An 18,904-nucleotide genomic window follows, 5' to 3' on the forward strand; every position below is an offset into this window, starting at 1 on the left:
CATGTTGTTGACAGATCCTGCCGCTTCTTCTGCTTTCCAATATGGTTTGGAGCTTTTTGGCTGTCACACAATTCCCTTATAACTTGGTGTTAGGGGGAACCTCCTTGCATTCCAAAGATACATTTTTTCCTGTTTTTATTGTGCATACTCTTTTGATGATTTTACGCTGTGAAGTGCTCTATAAAAATGTGTTTTCATCATCATCATCATCATCACACAAACTCAGAGACCAGAAAGAGCTGAAAACCAACGACTTTATTGTCCAGTGGAGTAAATGTATTGTTTTGGGAGAGTCAAAATGATTTTAAAAATTGTTTTTCTCATAGAGGCTGTAGCATTAAATAGTGCCCCCTTCTGGTTCCACAGAGGAACACTCAGTGATGTTCCCACATTGCAGTATACGGTAAAGGAAGCATCATTTGCAGCCAGCACTCTGAGCGAGGCTTGGGTGGCCGATCGTGTTTATACAAAGGTAGAAAAAGGGGGGAGTTGAGTTGATTCCACCGGGGAGTGATGGGTTTAGCAGTCCTGCCTGAAGGGTGCAGCTATTCAACCCCACCATCAGCAGGTCTGTAGAGAAAAGAAGATGGTGTGTCCATTACGGTCCATATCAAAGATTAGCAAGAGTTAGTATGAAGTAGCTCTTCAAGACAAGAGCTCTGAAGAGAAGGTGAAAATTCTTGGTTCACCAGCTTGGCTACATCAGCTCTGCAATGCTAGTCTTTGCAAACATCAGCACTAACAAGTTATAGCAAACTGACTTTATATCAACAAGTAACAGCAACGAGTAACTTTCCTGGAGTGTGCACACTTGATAATAAAAGGTAAAGGGACCCCTGAACATTAGGTCCAGTCGTGGCCGACTCTGGGGTTGCGGTGCTCATCTCGCTTTATTGGCCGAGGGAGCTGGTGTACAGCTTCCGGGTTATGTGGCCAGCATGACTAAGCCGCTTCTGGCAAACCAGAGCAGCGCATGGAAACACTGTTTACCTTCCCGCCAGAGTGGTACCTATTTATCTACTTGCACTTTGGCGTGCTTTTGAACTGCTAGGTTGGCAGGAGCAGGGACCGAGCGACAGGAGCTCACCCCATTGCGGGGATTCGAACCCGGCAAGTCCTAGGCTCTGTGGTTGAACCCACAGCGCCACCCGCGTCCCATGCACACTTAATATTAGTGGGCCTCCAATCAGGAGTGGACTATGGTAATCTTTCATAATATGTCACCCTGTGTGAAGCTAAAATTTGGTGCCCCCAAATGGATCTTCTCAATTACGGATCTTCTCATTTTTGCACTTTCACGGCTCCAAGGTACCGCACACAAACGTAAAACTTCAGAAGAGAGCTCAAGGCTCAATACTGAAAGAGGTTACAGGGAAGGAAATGTTATTTCCGGTGGGGAGGAACACACACCACTCCACAGAATTAACCACACTCATTTCTGAGGCACATACTCACCCTCTTCCGCTCAGACTGCCATGATGTGTTTGACAAAGGCTGTGGAGAGAAAGGAAAGAGTTGTCAGGAAATTAAAACTACCTGCCACCACATTCACATGCACAGTATTTTGGTCCAGTGAGCCTTTTACCCCTGTTTTCCGCCCCCATATATGTTTTCATCATTACATTTTCTAGGGTAACAAGAGTACATACAGAGCCTCTGCTTCCAAGTCATAGAATCCTTCAAACAAGTCAGTGAGACATTACTGTTGTAGGAAATGTGGAGTTGAGGGGAGTAAAGGGGAAGACAGTAGAATTTCATTCTTTTGTATAGTATATGAGCAAAGCTTTTGTTACAGTGTCATGCAAACAGGGACTTTATTTTTGGTTGCAGTGCGAGGGACCTGAAGTTCCAGGGTGTGGCAGGTTGCAGTCGTTTGGTTGCCGTGTATTTTGTCTGTGTGTGCGGGGGGGGGGGGCGGTATTGCTGGGTCAGGTTAACCATATTGATTTGTATGGTGTTGTGGGGGGATTGGCTATTGCCTTGCTGGCTTGCATACACAATGAAGGAGAGTCAAACTGGGTGAAGGCAGCCTCCTGTTTTAGCTTTCCTAGGAAGGCTGTTTTGCATACCGTTTGGTACCAGTGGTCCATGTTCACTCCCAATAGATGCCCCCGGTGTCTAGTTATGGCGCTCCAAGCAGCTGAGAGGAAGTGGCTTATGAGTTCTTTGTCATGAGTGTTACACCTGATATTTTAAGGTAGCAGTCAAGCTTTACTGCCTCTTGTCCCTCCCTGACAGATGTTTCATTAGCAAAGCTATTGCCTCAGGTGACAACTGGCCCACTTGCTCACCTGCAATCTGTTTTTCTGCCCTCACTTACTTCCCATTAAATATTAGGAGTTTCTTTTCGGGCATTAGCAGGTCATGAAGTGCCTAACTGCTCCCTGCATGTAGCATTGGGGCCCTAACTGTCGAATGGGCCAGTTGTGGCTTCTGTATTACCAACAGTACTAGGCACTTAAGCACCTCATCCACACAGTGTTGCACATTTGTTTGCATATGAAAACTGCAACAAGCAAAGTCCAGCATCCCATATAACTTAGGAACGGAGGAAGCTGCCTTGTACTTAGATGGACCATTGGTCCAGCAAACTTGATACTGTCCACACTGATAGGCTGTGTCTCTCCAGGGTTTCGGGGGGGGGGGGTATAATCCCAGCTCTACCAGCAGATGCCAGGAACTGACCTGAGACTTTTCACTTGCAAAGCATATTCTTTACCACAACTTGTAGATAACGTGTGCAATGTTCTGTACATTACCTGCTTTTTAATATTCATTTGTAAACTGCTTAGAGGTTTTTCTACAGTCAAGTGATATATAAATTTAGTTAACTGCGATATACAAGCTTGCAGGATCTACACTTTTATCACCACATTTCCTGTGAAACTGGGAAGTGTCGCTGCTTCCCTTGAATCAAACTAAACTGTCTATTCACCTGTTCTAAGTGATCATCTATAGGCAGGCTGTATTTTAGGGGCAGAACTGAGTTATCTGCAACACAATTGATCAGTTACTTAAGTATTTTTATTTATTTACTTGATTGGGGGGGAGATGCCCCCCCCGCCAAGGTCATGGGCTCATCCAGACTTCCTTTTGTGCCATACTTTCTAGGCACAGGTCGACGTTTTAAAGCACTGTGCCCAAGCACTCTTTTTTATTTTCCCATCACTTTCCCCGTGAGAACCTGCTCTTTAACGCTGAATCAGAACAAATGGCAATTTGTGTTACCCACAGATTGCCATCTGCTCTGATTCAGTGGTAAAGAGCGGGTTTTCTCTGGGAAAGAAAGAAAAGGGGCAAAAGTGGGGGGGGGGAGAGTGCTTGGATACAGTACTTCAGAGTGTGGCCCTGTGCCTAGGAAGTCTGGATGAGTCCAATATGAGTGTTCTGACACTGGGCCTACCTGCTCATGCAAAAACAGACCCAGTCTCTCACCTTCATAATTGATGCAGCCATTAGCATCTTCGTGCCCAGCTAATAGAGTGTCTACTTCCTCTTCAGTCATTTTCTCACCTGGAAAGAGAAGGAGGAGGAACAGCACATGGAAGAAGGGGTCAGGTTACATTCCCTTCAGTCCCCTTCAGCCCCAGCCAACATGGTCAAAGGATGATGGGAGCAGTAGCCCAGCACCTAGCATACCAAGTAGTTCAATCTGCATCTTGCGCTGAAATAACTCCTCAAGAATGTTTATGAAACTACATTGTTTGTTGCACTGAAGGTGGTTTGATGTAAATGGCATCAACAATCAAATCTGATTTTGAGATAATTGCTTCCAGTAGCACCTTAAAGACCAACTAAGTTAGTTCTTGGTATGAGCTTTTGTGTGCATGCACACTTCTTCAGATACACAGATACTTCAGATACACTTCTTCTGTGTATCTGAAGAAGTGTGCATGCACACGAAAGCTCATACCAAGAACTAACTTAGTTAGTCTTTAAGGTGCTACTGGAAGCATTTTTTTTTTTGTTTTGACTATGGCAGACCAACACGGCTACCTATCTGTAACTGATTTTGAGATATTTGTGATAGACCATATTTACCTTTGTTAAATTCTAATCAACTGCAGTTGATCTTCAAAACAAAATCTTGGTATGTGTTGTGTGTGTATACAGTATATATAAACATGTATTTGGATTTTATTTTTTAGAGGGCCATACTTGGAATGGAGAGACCTGGGTTCAAATCCATGCCGTTTGCAATGCTCACAAGGTGACATTTGGTCACTATTTCTCAGTCTAACCCATTTCACAGGATTGTAGAGCAAATTCTATCATATGCCATTGTGAGCTCCTTGGAAGGAGCATGGAACACAGCTGTGTAGCTGAGCTCGGATTTGAATTCAGTTTTTTCCCAGTTCAAGCCTGATGCTCTAGTCTATCAGCATGACTAGTTCTTTAGGCTGCAACCAAAACCCCACTTACCTGGGAGTAAGCCACATTGAACTCAGTTGCATTATTATGTTAGATATCATTCATCAAGAAACAGTAAAAGGGTGCAAACAGCTTTAAGAACTTTTTCTGTGAGTTCTGGGTGTGGTTTTCTAGGCTGATTAGACACAGATGGTAATGTGTATAAAAGAACAGAAGTCGCAGTTTGAATTTTGCCTGCAGAGAGAGAACACCCACATGCTTTGTGTTTGTTGTTTTTCTATAGCTGTAATAAAACCTTTGCTTGAGTGTTTTACACCGGTCTTGTGGTTCTGTCATCAGCCACCAGAAGAAAAAAAAAAACCTCTAACATATTATAGGCTTAGATTGTAATAATGATCATGTATCCTTTCTTCTAAAATAAAATAAGGAGAAAAAGGGCAGCAAAATTATCTCTCCATTTTATAGACTTTTCACATTTTCAATAGTTCTTTGCAGGCTGTGCACTGCACCTCCCTGGAACAGAAGCGCAAGTCCTTATTTATTAATGCACGTATTCTATAGTGGATGAGAGTGCAACAACTCCTTGCCACAAGGGCATCCTCTCTATATAAAGGCCACTCCCCCAAACCTTAATGGGGAAGAGGTACTATGAGTCTCCTTAGTACCAAGGCAAGGGGAAATCAGGATGCAAAACAGTACCTGGAGAGACCAGGGCCGGATTTAGGTTTGATGAAGCCCTGAGCTACTGAAGGTAATGGGGCCCTTTATATGTCCAGCTGTCCCTAGTCAACAACAAATTGTCACTGTTTTTTAGGTTGAATATATGCTATATGGTAATTTATGGACCTAATGGGTATCTAAAGCCATTTGCACATAACAAATAGGAGCCTACACAACACAAAACACTGTTGCTGTATGTAGGCTTTATTTTATTTGTTTTTTATCTTATATTTTGGAAATGTACATCCAGGTTTTTTTCCCTTTAATTTTTTGGGGGGCTCCCAAGAGAGTGGGGCCCTAAGCTATAGCTTATAGGTAAATCCGGCACTGCCTAAGGCCATCCAGTTCATTTATGAATGAACAATCATTTCGAACAAGGATTAATTGCAGCGTTGCCCATTGGCTAGTTTAGCACATCCACCTGCACCCAAAGCTGAAGTAAGTGAATGGGATGATGGCTCTGTTGAAAATGGGATCCTTCTGGGCTCTGGGCTGTAGCATGGCCTCCTCACGTTTGGTGTGCCCCCCAAGCTGCTTGGGCCTTCTGGCAACAAACTGGCGAGAAAGTTTTGCCTTTTCACTTGGCAGCACTTACCCAGCGTGGCGAGGACATGGCGCAGTTCTGCACCCATGACGGTGCCATTTCCCTCTTTGTCAAAGACCCTGAGCCCCTCCACGTAGTCTTCGTAGGTTCCCTGATCTTTGTTCTTGGCAATAGTCTGTAACATGGGCAGGAACTCTTCAAACTCCACCCGCTTAGAATTCAGCTCTAGTGGAGGAGGAGGAGGAAGAGGAAAGACTGTCAACAGCAAACTAGTCTCAAGCGCTTTGCCTCACAGATTTCATGGGGCACTTCCCAGCCTACACCCTCAGAAATCTGTGTCTGTTGATTGTATACATTCCATGAGGACTGCACTCTTTCACTTGGAATGTGAACCCGAAACTGTGTTTGGCATCCTGAAAATTGCTTAGCATATGGTTTTTGGGGAGGATGGAGCAGAGGCTCAGAACTGGAAGGAGCTGGTCACACATCAGCTTCTTTTGCTTCAGTGTTTATACTGGGTTTCTATGTAATACATACTTAAATTATATAAAGTATGGAAATTATACAGAAGTAAAGAAAGAGAGAATACTATATTCCATGTTTATGTTTCTACTATTGTCCTATTTTTTCCTTATTTTTCTCCTTTAATTGATACAATATCTCTGCTTCTGATATTCAGGCATGAGTGCCTAGGCTAATGCAGCCAAAAGGGCACCATCCATGCACACGTATCTCCTCCTTGCATTTTGGTGGTACCATTTTGGTGACATAAGCATTGGCACTCAAGCCTGAATAGTAGAACTAGTAAGAATGCTGAAGCTCTAAAGGGATGTCAGCCTCACGTCTGAAAACACCCTTCAGGGCTGATGTGTCCTACACAGCTTCCCACCCTTTCCCCCATTCCTAACTAAAGATGGACAGACCTCTCAAATTTGTTTTCCCAATCTTAAATTCAGTTTACCATATTTCCACATCAACTTGCTATTTTTTTCTATTTAAAACAGTTCTCAATAAAATTCACCAGCATTTTAGCAGCCCTTTCTCCTGATATACACATTTTTGTATGCAGTTTTTGCCTAGTACTACTCTGTACTGTATACTTTCTTGAATTTGGAATCTATTGCCCTCAAGTGGCCATCCTGTCCATTTCCCTTTCTACTTGTGAGACAAGGAGCAAGACTCACCATCCGGCTTGGGGTGTCCCAGGACTTTCATGATCTCGGCATTTGTGGGATTCTGTCCCACGGCCCTCATCACATCTCCGCACTGGCCCAACTGGATTTTGCCATCACCAACCCGATCAAAGAGCCCAAAGGCCTCTTTGTAATCTAGGGGAGATTAGACCAAAGTTTTAATGTGGTTATTTTGTGATGAGGTCTCAGAACTGGGCAAGCTGCCGGGGACCGGAGGGGTTTTTGGGGATAAAGTGTCAAGCTTGCCATGCCAGCTGTCAACTTGATGGTTCACATAATCCCAAGAAACTAGACACCGCCGTCTGCAAGGTCTGTTTAACCTGCCCAGTTTCTATCACTCATCACAGCCAATCTGAAGGGAGGGAGGGAGGGAGGGAGGGAGGTTGCTGCCTACCAAAGGGCAAGCTCTGCTTGGGATGCGTCTAAAGAGAAAACGATGGCGATCTTGAAAGGAAGACACTGGCTATTCTTGCTCTAAATGAAATAAGGATCTCAGGGGCCTTCATTCCAAAGGGGCATCACCTTGATCTTGGGAAGGTTTTAGTTGCCAAGGAATCATTTTTATATTTAGACAGCACCTCTAATCCTGTAGCAACCTTGGACAGCACAAAGGCATTGCAAATCAGGCACACCAAGAGGAACTGCATCTCTCAGATACCCAGGCCCCCAACTCCTCCATTAACTGAGCTAATGAGACATTCCTTCAAGTTGCTAAAGAAGGTTTCAGTGGTAAGAGCAATTGAAAGTGCAAGATAGTTAAATCAGGCACCTATAGGTGATTACAATGTTCTGTTTGTTGGAAATATGTACACTCTTTCTCTCATAATGCTTAGGGCAGCTTTCAAAATAATAGAGGGATGGTTTGGTGAGCAGGGTGAGGCTTCCTAAGGACTTGACTGCATTACAAGTGTAAATGTAAAACCACTTTCCAAGTTTATTAATGCTGAAGTCCTGTATATGTCTACTCAGAAGTAAGCCCCATTGAGTTAAATGGGACTTGTTTCTAGGAAAGTGTGGCAAGGATTGCAGTCTAAACGGTTGCTGCTCCCAGCTAAAGAACCCACATATATTGTAATCCGCGTCAGGGCTTTTGGGGCAGAAAATCAGTTTATTGATATAAGATTTAAAAATAAGAATTACTGTTAAGTGGTTGTGGAGAAAGCCAGAAAAAATATATAATTTCTTTTGTGTCATGAGGGAAATTATGAATGCCTTTGAAATAAAAGTTTGTGTGTGTGTGTGCACTTGTGCATGGAGGTGTCAGATCAGAAAGCTGAAACTAAAGGTGTGACGATACTGGGTGGGTTACAAAGGTGTATTGGGAAAGAAAGGACAATTGTAATTATTGTTTGCTCAGTCTGAACCTTGAGGACTGGAGTCTATGTGAGGAGGAAGCTGGGGCAGGGATACATTATGTGACTGTCCAAGAGAATGGACTAGGCTTCTGTGTTTCCAGTCTCTCGACTCCAGCTACTCCGTTCTCCGCTGCTTATGCCATGAGACCAGAAGTAGCTGTAACTCCTCTCCCACTCCTGGTTATATCTAGTACTACAAAAATTGTGATGTGATCTCATCACCACTTCAGGTTTCCCAGCAACCAGTTAAATGAAGTGGGGGTGGCGGACCTTGCAGAACACTGGCATCATGTTGTGCTTCCTGGTGTTCTAAATGTTATGGGGAGAGAAGGTGATACGGGGCTATTGCTTTTGATAACAGCTCCCAGTCCCTAAGAAACTAAGAGGTTTTAGGAAGTAAAAAGCAAACACCAAGATGCACACAAAGCAGTTACAGTGGTACCTCAGGTTAAGAACTTAATTCGTTCCGGAGGTCCGTTCTTAACCTGAAACTGTTCTTAACCTGAAGCACCACTTTAGCTAATGGGGTCTCCTGCTGCCGCCGCGCCGCCGGAGCACGATTTCTGTTCTCAGCCTGAAGCAAAGTTCTTAACCCGAGGTAATATTTCTGGGTTAGCAGAGTCTGTAACCTGAAGCGTATGTAACCTGAAGCGTATGTAACCTGAGGTACCACTATATTTTGTTTGAGGTGGGCTGTAGAAGTGAATCAGAAATAGTTTTGCCACCAGGTGAAAGTTCATGCACACCAACTTAGCCCCGCGACTGTGGGTGCAGGGGGCATGCATGCACAACGTCATGCATGCTGCGGGGCGCATGCGATGTCAGCGCCTCTGCATCTAGCTCAGGAAAGCTTGCTCCTGCTGCCTTTGGACAATCAAATTGGCTTACCTTCCAACTGCTCCTTAGTGAATTCAATCTACAAAGAAGAAAGAAAGTGGTTGGAGATCATGACAGTCACAGGAAATGGTACTGAAGTGAGAGAGAGACTGGGCAAGGTGACAGGAAGGTGGTCAAGCCCAAGTTGTTGATAGAAATGCCAAGTTATAAAAAGGAAGCATTAGGACTCGCAGAAAACTTCTTCAGCCACAGATGAGTGGACAGAGCAGATGCTAAAGCTCCCAAAGAAAAACTAAAGATGGAACAGGGCAGCTATGCTATGTATTTTGTCCATTTTAACATTTGACCAGTTAATTTTCATTGACGAACAGATGTGTAAAAAACGGTCAACTTGTTTAGAGTTGATGACCATACTGGACATTTGTATTGTTGCATTTTTTCAAAAATACCTACACAATCCATCAGGGTTAGGAATTTTGCTTATTCAGATCAAATTCTCAGGACTCTCCCTAGGCCACCCCCTTTCTGCAGACCACGACTCCTCACCAGTCCTGCTCTGTGCCTTCGTCAAACTCTTTAACTGTGATATTGGCTCTTGCTAGCCTGGATAGAAATCTCTGGCTTTATTGTGGCTGGAATCATGAGCGTAGCCATGGCCAGCGGGGAGATGCCTCCCCAGATCAAGTAAAACAATAGAAATACTTAACTGACCAATCATGTTGGTTCTGGCCCCCCCACAAAAATCCTGGCTACACCCATGGCTGGAATGCCACCTCTTGTACAAAGAAAAGAGTCAGACCCATTACTCTGGCCTTGCCTATCACTAGGAGGCCCTCAGAAGTTACCTCATGAGAGAATGCAGCCCTCACACTAAGAAAGGTTCTCCACCTGTGTGTCTATATATCACAAATGTCTCCTCCATGGTCATCTCTGAATGGTTCATTTTTACTCCCTTTCTCTGTCTCTCTGTTCTCCAATTTTCAGTTCTCCTCAGACCTGTCTCTCAATCTTCCCAAACAAAGGGTGTTTCCAAGACAAGGAGCGCCTAGAAAGATACAATCTTGGTTTTTTTTGTGGTAAGCCAGAAGTGGAATTGCAATTGCTTTTCCCGAGTACCAGGGATTTTCTTTTGTGTGTCCACATTCTGCTATGTTCCATTCATATCAGTGGGTGAGACACAGCTGTGTGCGACAATTCATTCTCCTTCCCCTCCCTCCATTCTATCACTCTCACACCAAGACTTTTAAAGAACTTCCAAAATCCATATTGGAGTATACCATTTTTCGTCCAACCAAACTGTCACACACAAAAAAGCACGCAGGCTTCCAACTTCTCCACAATTCTTCATCAGGCCAGGTGGGAAACAGTTCTGTGGAACTTGAAAGCTTGCACACTGTTTTGTGTCATTTTGGTTGGCCTCATGAAGGCATTGCCTTAAAATGGGTTTGGGAATTTTCCTTACGAGCCAACCCAGCTACTTTCTAGTGTTGTCTAGGTTCTTGGGAGATGACTGCCTTTCACAGTTGAGGTTATTAAAGGGCAGGAGCAGGGGGGGGGGCGTGAAGGATGGAGAGGCAGAGAGAGAGTAAACAGAGTGCTGAAAAGGCAGTGCATGCCAAGGAGATTTCCATGCCCTCCCCTCCTACCCCAGCTCCAAGGTAGTTGGGGAGTTGCAATTTCACCTCTCTCTCCCTCTCTCTGCAAGGAGGCAACCCTGCTCCCTGCCCACTCAGCTCCTCTGAAGCCTTGGGCCAAGAGGTCTGCTGCTGACTGACTGGCTGGACTCCTGATGAGAGATCCAGCAGCTTTTCACTTCCCTTCCTGCCATTGAGAAAGGGCAACTTGCTTCCTCAGCCTTATAAAATAAAACAAAAAATACTCACTCTCCTGCAATGTTGCGCAAGTACTTTGTTTGTCAGTCAACAAAGAGGGGGAAATATGCTTTCCCATTTCTCTCCCTTCCTTCCCAACTGTGGAGACTCAGTTCCCCAGAACTCCTCCAAATTTTATGCTAAAACCTGAATCCCCTGAAGAGTCCAGAGGAGCCAGTGGTCAGGCCAGGGCACTCTCTCTCAAGCGATGGTGCCTGCTGAGTCTTCGCTTGCCTCTTCATCTGCTAATTCACTTCCTGAGTTCAGTTGTTCCAATGGGAAGAGTTCCAGTGGGCTGCTGCATATTGTGAACCACTTTGAGATTCATCAATGCATTAATGAAAAGGGTATAAGAGTTTTTAAGATAAAATAAATAAATAAATAAATAAAATGAGACTGGCAGCTTTTCTCAGAGTTGTGCAAGGTAAAGCTGTTTACAATGCTATAAACATTTCACAAATTACGCAGTTAAAAACCCACATCTTAAAGCAGCACGGAGCAATTAGATAAGATATAGGGCTTACTGTATGTTCATTTCCAGCATGTTCATTCAAATAAGTAATCAGTGTTTTAAAATATGTGGAATGGCCTTACCAGATACTAAAAGCGTGCTTAGGTATGGGAAGTGGTGGGGGGCAGGGTGATAGGGCTCATTTATGCCCCCCCCCCAATGCTGCTGTACACATAGGAACCACACCTCTTGCACAAGTTGGAAGGGTACCGCTGTGAGCATCTTTCCCTCTGGAGACTGTGCTTCTCTTTCGGGTTTAAAATTATAATAATGAATTTTATGCATTAGGGGGGAAGTCATGTGTATCACTGAGAAAACACAGATGTATTACAAATAGACGATGATGCACATGGGTCCCTATAAAATGCCAGTGAAGAAGGCAGGCCAGTTCCAGTTTCAATGCCTCATGCAGAAGCTGTCCAAGGATGCTTGCAGACCAAGGTGTGGAATTGCCACTCTCCATACACTTACTTTTCTCAGGACATGTACATGGCATCACTGTCCATTAATGTCTGTCCTCTGTCTTCCCTGCATTATATGTGCCTTTTTTCCAGACAAAGTCTTTGCTTTTTTCAGAACTACAGAAGAGTACAGCACTCTCTGTAGCTGCAGATTCCCTTAGCACAGAGTTTGCATGTGGGCAGTGACCAACAACTCAGGCGAATCTCTCACAGCTTTGCAGCACACTTTCTCTATAAACTTTGCAATGGGTGTCATTTTATCACATTCATTCATTTTTAAATTGATCCTTTTAATTGGGCTAATATGTGTTTCTGATTTATTTATTTTAATGCATCACATTTTTTGTTTAAAAACTGAACAAAATGTAGCCAGAAAAGTGTTATATGCTAAAAAGATCAGTGGTGAAAATGAGCAGGGTGATAAAATGTTGGCCACCACAAAGGTGTGCTGAGCTTCAAATGGTGTATTGAAGCTTCCCCTTCGTCACTCACAGGAGCTGGTGTGGATGGAACATGGAGGACTATGCAGAGAAAAAGTGCCGGAAGGCTCATGATCATGTGGAAAGACAACTGCAGTTCTGCTTATTGCTTACAACAGAGGAGCAATCTTGGAGCCAGAGGATGGAATTAACGAGCATGACTTCACTTATTAATGTCAATGGGTCTACTCTGTGTAAAGGTTAGGTGTATTCCACCCGGAGTCTGAACGCACCCCCAAACCCCTCAGATCCCTGTGGCAGCTCCCAGGGGCCCAAAAAGGCTGTGATCCAGGCATCCCACTGTACAGTACAGGGCTCCATATATTTGTTCCGTCCTGGCCTGCCCCAGCTGTGAGGTTTATAAAAGGTAACAACCCTTGCTTCTGTTCATCTTGCTTCCCACGGGCCTTAGGAGTAGATCCTGGAGACAGGAAGCGTTTCCCCCAAGACTATGCATGTGTGGCAATGTGCGGCTGAAGATGGGACCCAGCCTAAGGCCGGCTGGCTCATGGGGAGGCTTGGAGCACAGGGCAGGAGTGGAGGGAAACCAGGGTGAACTCTGGATTTTTAGTTTTGCAACATGCGACACTGCAGATGGAGATATAGAAGCATGATTAGTCGCACCAACAGGGTAAAGAACAGCTTCTATCTGTGGGCTGTTAGGCTGCTGAATGAAAAGGTAACAACAGGACAGCTGACTTTCGGGTTTGGTGGGTGTGCATCAGTAAATGAGGGGAATTAAGACTAAGAGAGATGAGTGGGGGGAGCTCATGTAATCTCACTGTATACAAGTTGTAAAGGTAAAGGGACCCCTGACCGTTAGGCCCAGTCGCGGACAACTCTGGGGTTGTGGCACTCATCTCGCTTTATTGACCGAGGGAGACAGCATACAGCTTCCGGGTCATGTGGCCAGCATGACTAAGTCGCTTCTGGCAAACCAGAGCAGCGCATGGAAACGCCGTTTACCTTCCCGCCGGAGTGGTACCTATTTATCTACTTGCACTTTGACGTGCTTTCGAACTGCTAGGGTGGCAGGAGCAGGGACCGAGCAACGGGAGCTCACCCGCCGACCTTCTGATCAGCAAGTTCTAGGCTCTGTGGTTTAACCCACAGCGTCACCCGCATCAACTTGTACAGGTTGTACAAGTGACAATAAAGTATTTCTATTTCTATTTATCATTGCAGATCTGCACATTTTACAGGTACTCTTTTTCTGGTTGTTCTGTGGCCCGTGGACAGTGCAAACGAGCCCTGCGTGTTACATGGGACCAAGAACGGTTCTTCGCTGCACATGCAGGTGCTGCTGTGGCCAGTCCTGGAACTGCTAGGCCAGACTGTCTCTTCCTGCATCAGAGGCCGGCCTCTCGCTGCCTCTTTCAGCCTTGTGACCAGCAAAGACAGGCGGAGGAGATGCTTAAGGCGCCAGGGAGGCCAGTTCAGCAGGAGGTTTCTAGGGCTGGAATCTAGAGTGGGTTTAAATAAGGGCTCGCTTTCCCCTCTCTGCCATCACTCTCCTTATTGAAGCCCCTACCTCACTGTTTCAGGAATCCCGCAGCGTTAGGAGGACATGGCTGTTGACTGAATGCCCCAATCCTCCCGCAACATGATCCTCCCAGTCTCAGAAGGTGGCATCCCAGCAAAGGGACAGAGGTAGGATTGAAATAACTGTTCCCTGTAAAAAGTGGGGAACATGCTAAGTCCCACCCCCACCCCACCCCCGCTGGTGGCCACCTGTCCCTGGCCGGGCTTTCTGAGAATGCAGGCCAAATACCAGGCTTTTGCGCCTGCTGTTCGGACCTGTCGTTAAAATAACAGGAGCCCTTTCAATTGCTAAATTTATCTTGCCCCTCTAACCTGCTAACCTTAGCTTGCTGCCCTTCCCACTCACCATTGTCTGCTGAGATGGGGAAATGGACTTTATTTCCTGGCTGCCTAGAAGCAGCACTGAGACAGGGTTGCCATACTTCAAAAAGTGAAAATCCAGACACAAAAGTTGTTGAGCTTCTTTTTGCAAAAAGAAAATTCGCCAAAAGCTACACTTCCAGATTTCCTCAGACATTTCAACACTTTCTGCCTGGACGCTGCTTCTGAGGGCCTGATCCCGGTTATGTCCAGATGTATGGCCGGCAGCCCTACACTAAGAGCAGAAGAAGCAGCTCCAGCTTTCCATGAAGCTATGAACCCAAAGGCCTTGAGGTCTGGTGTGGTGCAGAGGTCAAGGAAGGAACTTCCTTTTAAATACTGTATGAAAGCCCCAGACTCAGCTCTATTCTTAGCTACCTAGCACACTGCAGTGCAGCTTTGCGTAGGCTGATAGTCTTCAGCCATTTCAGATGTTTCACCCACCTTTAGGCTAAACATGCATAGGGAGACCCATTTATTAATTTTGTTACCATTTATTTGTAGCCTTACCCAGCTGCATGCCAGACGAAAATCCAGCAGGTACAGCTTTCCCCCAGCACAGAGAGATAGTGATGGGGAAGCAGCACCTGTTGAATTTGTGCCTGCAAAAAAGTTTGTGTCAGGAAAGAAATAATGATAAACCTAGACTAAGCATCTTTAAATATGAGGATATAACTATATTTATATCTCGTATGCATCATAAAACTAAATTCAAACTGGGGAAATTCACTGAATGTCAGCACAAAAGTTGGAGAAGAAGGGCAATCGAATTCAGCATTCTGTTCCCAATAGCAGTCAGCAAGAAGTCTGGACGTTGTGCTCTGGCTGCATGCCCCCACCACTTGGAACCCCAAGTTCTTGACATGGAGGGCTAATTATTTATCATGATTAAAAGTCTAGAGTGTGATCAAGTGGCCAACTTAGTTTCACACAAATCCACACCTTGCGCAGTCATTGTCCTGCCTTTTCTTTCTTTCTTTTTAAAACTAGAATTCATTATCAGCCTTGAAGGCACACAATGAACTCAGAATGGACTGAGAAAGAAACATGCCTGATTTTAGGCATTCTCATTTCCCATATGGAGCTCCAGTTCCCAACACTGTATCGTTTAGTCCAACAGATAGTGTTAGCCTTGAGCCAAGGAGACTTAGACCCAAATCCTTGCTGGTGGACAATTCACTAGAGCTTTTCAACCAAGCATCTGTGCTCCTTAGCTGCCTCTGAAAAACATGGAACAATAGCTGTGAGGGTAAATGAAACAAATCATTTTAAAGAGCAGCAAAACTCAGGGAGATCAGCTGTCTTATCTGGAGAAAATGAAATAAGTTTTATTTTTTGTTGCTTCAGACCCAGTGCTGACCACTTCCAGTAAGAGAGGCCAGATTCCCTATGTTTTGGTTCCAGCCAGAGTTAGCTGGGCAAATTTAAACACATATGTAGTTTTTGCAAAATGTAAAACTGAATATGGGGATTCAGTAAAAAGGAATGAAAATAAACAGATCAGATAAGAGGTATGCATGCCATCAGTACCTTTCAATTGACACCCAGTTGACACCTACTTGGTCCCTTGCTGTTCACGAGAGGGGCTGTCCAGCTTGGAGATAATGCAGCAGGGTCTTGCCAGCTATTTGGGTATCCCATAGGAATGGGGTTGTCTGGTGGCCAGCTTTATAGGTAATGTGTGTGCATAAGCACATGCTGCTCCTGTCAGTTGAGTTTTACTTTGGCTTTGACTCATTCTGATCTTTCTGCCAGGGGGAAATACCTGACCGCTTCAAGGGAGTTGGAAAGTAGTTTACGGAAGTCTGGAGCCTGACAAGTTTTTCAGAGAGTTGGTGGTCTGAAAGAAGAATCTCTTTTCATGGTATGTTGTTCATTCATCCCACCATTTGCCTCAAATAAAGTGGCTTTGTATTGTTTCAAAAATCTGTTTGATAAGAAAAACAGGCAAACGAAACGTGTGTACCACCAGAAGTGAAGCCTCTTTCAAATCACTTTCAATTCTGTTAAAAACTATCGTCTGTCTCTGCCCAGGCTGAGGATATTATTCAAGCCCAAACGTATTTAATACTCCAAACACCTTCTGTGGAGTCGGGCTGGCTGGGTCTTTGTGAGTGGAACAGGGCTAGGCTTGGCTTCTAAAATGGTGGTAGCTGCCTTGATTTATTTAGCCCCCTCTTCGCACCCACTAATTCATATTAGGGTGCCTCTAATTAATTATTGCAACCTGTAACCTCCCTTTATCCACTTGGAATGCCCTGCTGCAACACTTTCAAATTAGTTCCCTTCTACAATAATATCATCCCACAAAGCACTATTTACTAAAAGGATAGAAAACACTTCAGATAAAATAGCCTAAGATCCTGGCCACCCCTCTTGCTGCTGCCTTTAACCGGCTTCCTTCCCAAGAAGAGAAGGGTTCCCGCAGGTGTTCTGTCCCTTCAACCATGTCTTACTCACCACAACTTTGGAGAGGTCAATTGGGGGATCCTTGGGCTTTGCTGGTGCTGCTGGCGCCGCTGGCGCTGGTTCTGGTGCTTTCCCTTTAGCTGCCGGGGCTCCTGGCTTCACTAGAGCTGGCTTAGCTGCTGGTTTGGCAGGCGGGGGTACTGGCCGTTTCACTGGGGCATCCTTCTTTGGGGGCATGTTCTCTCCGTGTCTCCTGCTGGGAATGAAGCAGAGGGGAAGTCAGCAGATGCAGGCAGGATCCTCAGCTCAGGCTGGCTCTGCCCGGCTGCAGTTTAAATAGCTCTGTGGATCCTGTGATGTCAGCCCAAGAGGACTAGCTGGGTATGGAGTGGGAATGCATCTAAAAATGGGAGCATCAGTCACCTTCAGCAATGCTAGTTCCTCCCTCCATTCAAGACAGAGAGATCTCAAAGGGCTTTGCTACAGCTAAGCATCCTTTCTGAATAGCCAGGCCTTCGACGTGCCTTTGTGGCACCAAGCCAGCCAGCTCACACAGCAAATCCTCTGGCTCTCTGCACCAGTCATATGGGCTAGCAGAAGGCAAGCGGGGGTGGGATTCTCCTTCTATTAACATTGCGTCCAGCCTGGCTTGACTGCTGTTCTAAGTAAACTGCAGCAGTGTAGGACCCAATCTATCGCGGGGAGGGTGTAGGTATGGCATTATTATCTAGGAACTTCTCCATTGTGGAGTATGTTGATTCTTCTAGTTGCACACACACACACTTCTTGGCAACTCAGAATGCAGGGTCTGCATACATCACAATACAGACACTGGAAAAAGCAACAACTTGTTTAGCTAGAGGGTGTTTTAGAATCATTGCAGCTTGATTGGCACAATAAACACAATGCTTTTCGTTCTGCAAAATATTCGGTTTGGGTTGGATGGAAATTGGAGATACTTAGACATGGATATAAAGAATACTTCACATGAATTAGTTGCACGATCCTGTGATCCTGGCCTCTGTCTGTCTGTAAGAAGTGTTTTATTTTGGGTTGGGTTTCCCTCTGTGTGCAAATATCAACAGAGGTAAAAGCCTGAGACAGACATTCATCATAGTCCTCTTTCCCTCTGCTTCCCTTAAAAGTTGGACTAAAATCTCTTTCAAAACTGCTAGTTTAATGAGTGTTTATCCCAATTTGTTTGTGGTGAGATTAGACACTGTGCCAAGTGTTATCCCAGAGCATTTCCCCATCACCTTCCTTATTGCAAAATATCTGATCTTTTGGGTTTGTTTTGCAAGAGTCCTAAATGATCTTTAATTGTGCTGCCTGAATTTGCCAGGGTGCGATTGCATTCCACCCCAAAATAGTGACAGTCTGAAAGTGCCCCAAATTCCTGGCAGCAAATGTATCTCCCTTTGTGTACATGCATCCGTTTCTGGCCATGACTCTCCCCTTCCTCTGTTTTCTCTTCCTCCCTCCCTTGCTGTTGCAATTTTAGAGTTTGAGCAGCTTGGGGCAAGCACCTACCAGTTTCACTTCCGCATGAAGGGCATCATTGGCACATACAATAATTATAATTAATACTTAAGGTCAGGATAGTTAGTAAGAGGGTGGAGTTATACGGGTTGTCATAGGCTCTGAAACATTTTTTAAAGAAAAAAAGCACTGAGTTATACCATAAAATTATATATCAATGGAAAGATAATTTAATGAAGAATGTAATGCAATAACTTTTATGAAGGATTATTTATTACAAGATTATTTATTAGGGACGCGGGTGGCGCTGTGGGTAAAACCTCAGCGCCTAGGACTTGCCGATCGCATGGTCGGCGGTTTGAATCCCCGCGGCGGGGTGAGCTCCCGTCGTTCGGTCCCAGCTCCTGCCCACCTAGCAGTTCGAAAGCACCCTTAAGTGCAAGTAGATAAATAGGTGCCGCTTTATAGCTGGAAGGTAAACGGTGTTTCCGTATGCTGCTCTGGTGCCGGTTCGCCAGAGCAGCTTTGTCACGCTGGCCACGTGACCCGGAAGTGTCTCTGGACAGCGCTGGCCCCCAGCCTCTTAAGTGAGATGGGCGCACAACCCTAGAGTCAGACACGACTGGCCCGTACGGGCAGGGGTACCTTTACCTTTACCTTATTTATTACAACAGCAGTCATAAAGAAGAAACGTGAAAGGCACAGAAAAAGTGAGATATACAGTACAGGTTAAATTGCCGTGTTGGGTTTTTGGGTTGCAGTTTGGGCACTC

The 18,904-nt window shown here is 45.1% G+C and overlaps 1 protein-coding gene across 3 annotated transcripts; it reads right to left on the bottom strand.

The window, feature by feature from the left end:
- Positions 1-240: 240 nt before the first annotated feature.
- On the bottom strand, positions 241-17,228 carry LOC310840214 (myosin light polypeptide 6-like). Of its 3 annotated transcripts, XM_083729521.1 has the most exons (8): positions 17,077-17,224; positions 16,705-16,909; positions 9,072-9,099; positions 6,820-6,963; positions 5,687-5,860; positions 3,436-3,513; positions 1,456-1,494; positions 241-570 (listed from the first exon to the last, which is right to left on the bottom strand). In XM_083729521.1, the coding sequence occupies exons 2-7, from the start codon at positions 16,888-16,890 to the stop codon at positions 1,466-1,468; spliced, it is 639 nt and encodes a 212-aa protein (XP_083585647.1). In that variant the 5' UTR covers positions 16,891-16,909; positions 17,077-17,224; the 3' UTR covers positions 241-570; positions 1,456-1,465. The 3 variants fall into 3 exon arrangements, 2 of the variants coding, with proteins under 2 accessions (XP_083585647.1, XP_083585646.1); XR_014561847.1 differs by lacking the exon at positions 17,077-17,224 and having other exon boundaries at positions 241-810; positions 1,164-1,494; positions 16,705-17,054; XM_083729520.1 differs by lacking the exons at positions 241-570; positions 1,456-1,494; positions 3,436-3,513 and having other exon boundaries at positions 5,393-5,860; positions 17,077-17,228.
- Between the last annotated feature and the right edge of the window lie 1,676 nt (positions 17,229-18,904).

This window comes from Podarcis gaigeae (assembly GCF_964106915.1).
Source record: "Podarcis gaigeae genome assembly, chromosome: 2".
Taxonomy (NCBI): domain Eukaryota; kingdom Metazoa; phylum Chordata; class Lepidosauria; order Squamata; family Lacertidae; genus Podarcis; species Podarcis gaigeae.

Coding starts and splice junctions, on each gene's coding strand:
- LOC310840214 (XM_083729520.1), bottom strand. CDS start 16,890: ATGCCCCCAAAGAAGGATGCCCCAGTGAAACGGCCAGTACCCCCGCCT. Junction 9,100..16,704: donor TTGACCTCTCCAAAGTTGTG/GTGAGTAAGACA, acceptor TCTTCTTTGTAG/ATTGAATTCACTAAGGAGCA. Junction 6,964..9,071: donor CACTAAGGAGCAGTTGGAAG/GTAAGCCAATTT, acceptor AATCTCCCCTAG/ATTACAAAGAGGCCTTTGGG.